The sequence below is a fragment of the Phlebotomus papatasi genome, chromosome 2 (genome assembly GCF_024763615.1).
Source record: "Phlebotomus papatasi isolate M1 chromosome 2, Ppap_2.1, whole genome shotgun sequence".
Taxonomy (NCBI): Eukaryota; Metazoa; Arthropoda; class Insecta; order Diptera; family Psychodidae; genus Phlebotomus; species Phlebotomus papatasi.
The window spans coordinates 63,726,939-63,729,497 of NC_077223.1; the positions used below are offsets into that span (position 1 = coordinate 63,726,939).

General features: G+C 32.2%; 1 protein-coding gene across 1 annotated transcript in view; it reads right to left on the minus strand.

Annotated features, from left to right (window-relative positions):
- Window positions 1–715: 715 nt before the first annotated feature.
- LOC129802353 (follistatin-related protein 5-like) overlaps window positions 716–2,559 on the minus strand; it is a 62,445-nt gene continuing 60,601 nt past the window's right edge. Inside the window, exon 6 of the mRNA XM_055848094.1 lies at window positions 716–2,534. Within this exon, the coding sequence (XP_055704069.1) occupies window positions 2,338–2,534 (197 nt within the window). The 3' untranslated portion in view covers window positions 716–2,337. The remainder of the gene's footprint in view (window positions 2,535–2,559) is intronic.

Below are 2,559 nucleotides of genomic sequence, written 5' to 3' on the forward strand. Positions count from 1 at the left end.
GTCCGTCCGGCTGTCATCAGTTCTAGAGTCCAAACGGTTAGAGATAGAGACTTGGGACCTTTGGGGGACCCTCCATAAATCGACCCAAGGTTCATTAACATGCCCCTCATTTTTGCTCCACTCCTCCCCTTCCCCTTCAAAATCATGTTTTTTGGGATTGCTTGAAAACGCGTCGTGCGATTTTTTTCATTTTTGGATATGTTTTAGAGATTACCCAGACGAATATTTCGTCTATATACGAAAATGTCGTTGAATCATTCCTAATAACGGGTTTTCAAGGTCAAAGATTAAAAGAAAACACTAGAGAGCATTTATCAAGCGAATGGTATCATGTTATGGCTCGTTGGAAAGGTCTTGAAATTTCCTTTAAAACTGAGTCGATTCCAATAGGTTCTGGACAGGTAGTGAACCGGTTCATAGCCGATAGATAATTTTTATTCGAAAATCAATTCTAGTGCTTTTTAAACAATTTTGGAAAATCTTTTAAAAGATTATGAATCCTTTTAAATCGGTTGACAACCGATAAATGGTAAATGATGCGAAGGTACTTTTGAGGTATATAGCATCTAAGTCACAAGTTCGAGCATTTCGCAAAGCCTGGGACGCTTTCCCACCCCTTTTCTATAAAAATCTCACAAAAATTTAAATTTTGTTTTATTTAAAAGCTTTCGTTCAAATACGTATTTAGCTCATCAGCTAATAAAAAATAGTTGTATTTTTCGTTTTTAGATTTATTTATTCTGAGTAATCTTGTCGTCCATCGCAAAGTAGGTTTTTTTAAAAAGGTCTCCAACAATCAGGTTCCAAAGGCTGAATTTTTAAGATTTTTAAATGAAATTTTCAGAAAATAAAGTTGAAATGTTGTACTTTTTATAGAGACTGAATCAAATATTTTTTTTATTGTGCTGAAAAAAATTGAGAAAATATGCTGTTTTTCAGTCTTTTTGATTCATGTAACCCCTTAATTGAGTTCTTTCACAGAAAGTTAAAAGAAATTTAAAAGTCAATCTGTGTTCTCTCGCATAAACTACTGAATAAGTAATGAATTTCACATCTTAATATTTTGTAAGCTGTCTTTAGCAGTTGCAACACCGTGCAAATTTTCTTGTAAATTTAATTCCTAATGTTCTGGTGCCATTTTTTCAGCTTAAGAAAAGTGATTTATTTAATTTTTTCCACTAAATAATATAGTCTTTGTATTCTGAAGCCTAGGAAAATTAAAAAAAAATGGGAAAGAATTATTTTAAAAGAATATGAGTTTAATATGAGTGCGTGTAACATCTCCTCCAGCTACTGCAAATGTTTTTTTTTGCATTTAATTCAGTACAATATTTCACCTGAAAGAATTTCGCCCAAAACCTTTCGTGCATCAGTGAAAGTATTTGCATATAAAATATTGAAAAACTTTGCTCGCCAAGATTGTGAAGAAATTAGTTGTTGGGAAATAATCTTCATGTTATGCAAAAATCAATTTCAAATATCTCGATATCACGTCACACATTCCTCTGAGACCCTGTATTTTTTCATATTTTATTTTATCATCGCAGTGATACTTCTTCGCAAACTCGTTAATCCTAATTGGTAAGTCAAATAAAATGTGACGATGTCTGATGACTCTGTGTAATAATCTCTGGCTCTGGTATACAAATTAATAATCATCTATTTTTTCGCATTTTTTGCGTACTATTTCGTGAATCAGCATTGCAAGTTGAAGCAAAAAAAAAATAAAAGAGCAAGAGATTTTGTTACTTTAGGTAACAATTATTTTTTCTGAATGTTTTTGCATAGCAGATAGAACAATTGCTGATTCAAGTGATGAGTTTTTCTTGAAAAATGTGTGCTTCCGTGTCATTTCTCACATTAAAATTATTCACAACTCTATATTCATATTTGTCCTCTGTGAAAGGCTATTTCTTTGCTTTTTGGTGTGTCAGGTGATAAAAAATATGAATTTAGGAAATCAAGAGTTATATTTATTTGTGAGAAAATAAACTTATTTTTTGAGCTGTAATAGAAATCGTGGATTTCATAGATAAATGGACATTCCACTGTTAATTTAGATAGAAAAAAATGTTTTTTTTTGTGTATTTTAGACATTTTTTCCACTTGTTTATTTCCTTCTCTTACTCTCTCTCTCTCTCTTTTTGTCCATAAAAACACAAACGTGTATAATTTTTATCATTTTAGTGATAATTGAAAAATTTGTCTTTTTCCTAATCGTGTGCCAATGATACGTGATAGAACAAAGGAGAAAGATATAGAGAAAGGTCATCATTTCAGAATGTTTTTTTTCTAGTTCATTGTATATTAAACCATTGTCTAAACATACCGGAAAAATTAATTTTCGTTGATGTCCTCGTGACTCCTGGGAATAAGACTAGGCGTCTGTGCTGATGAATTTTGCCGATACTTGGCCCATACAACACCAACGGGATTGAGAACACCGCCAATTTCACAGTTGACGGTCTTACTTTTGCCATTAATCACAAAAAGGGCACTATTTGTCAAAGTCACCATATATTGCCCAAAGAGTCCTGCAAAAAAGGAAGAAAGGACATA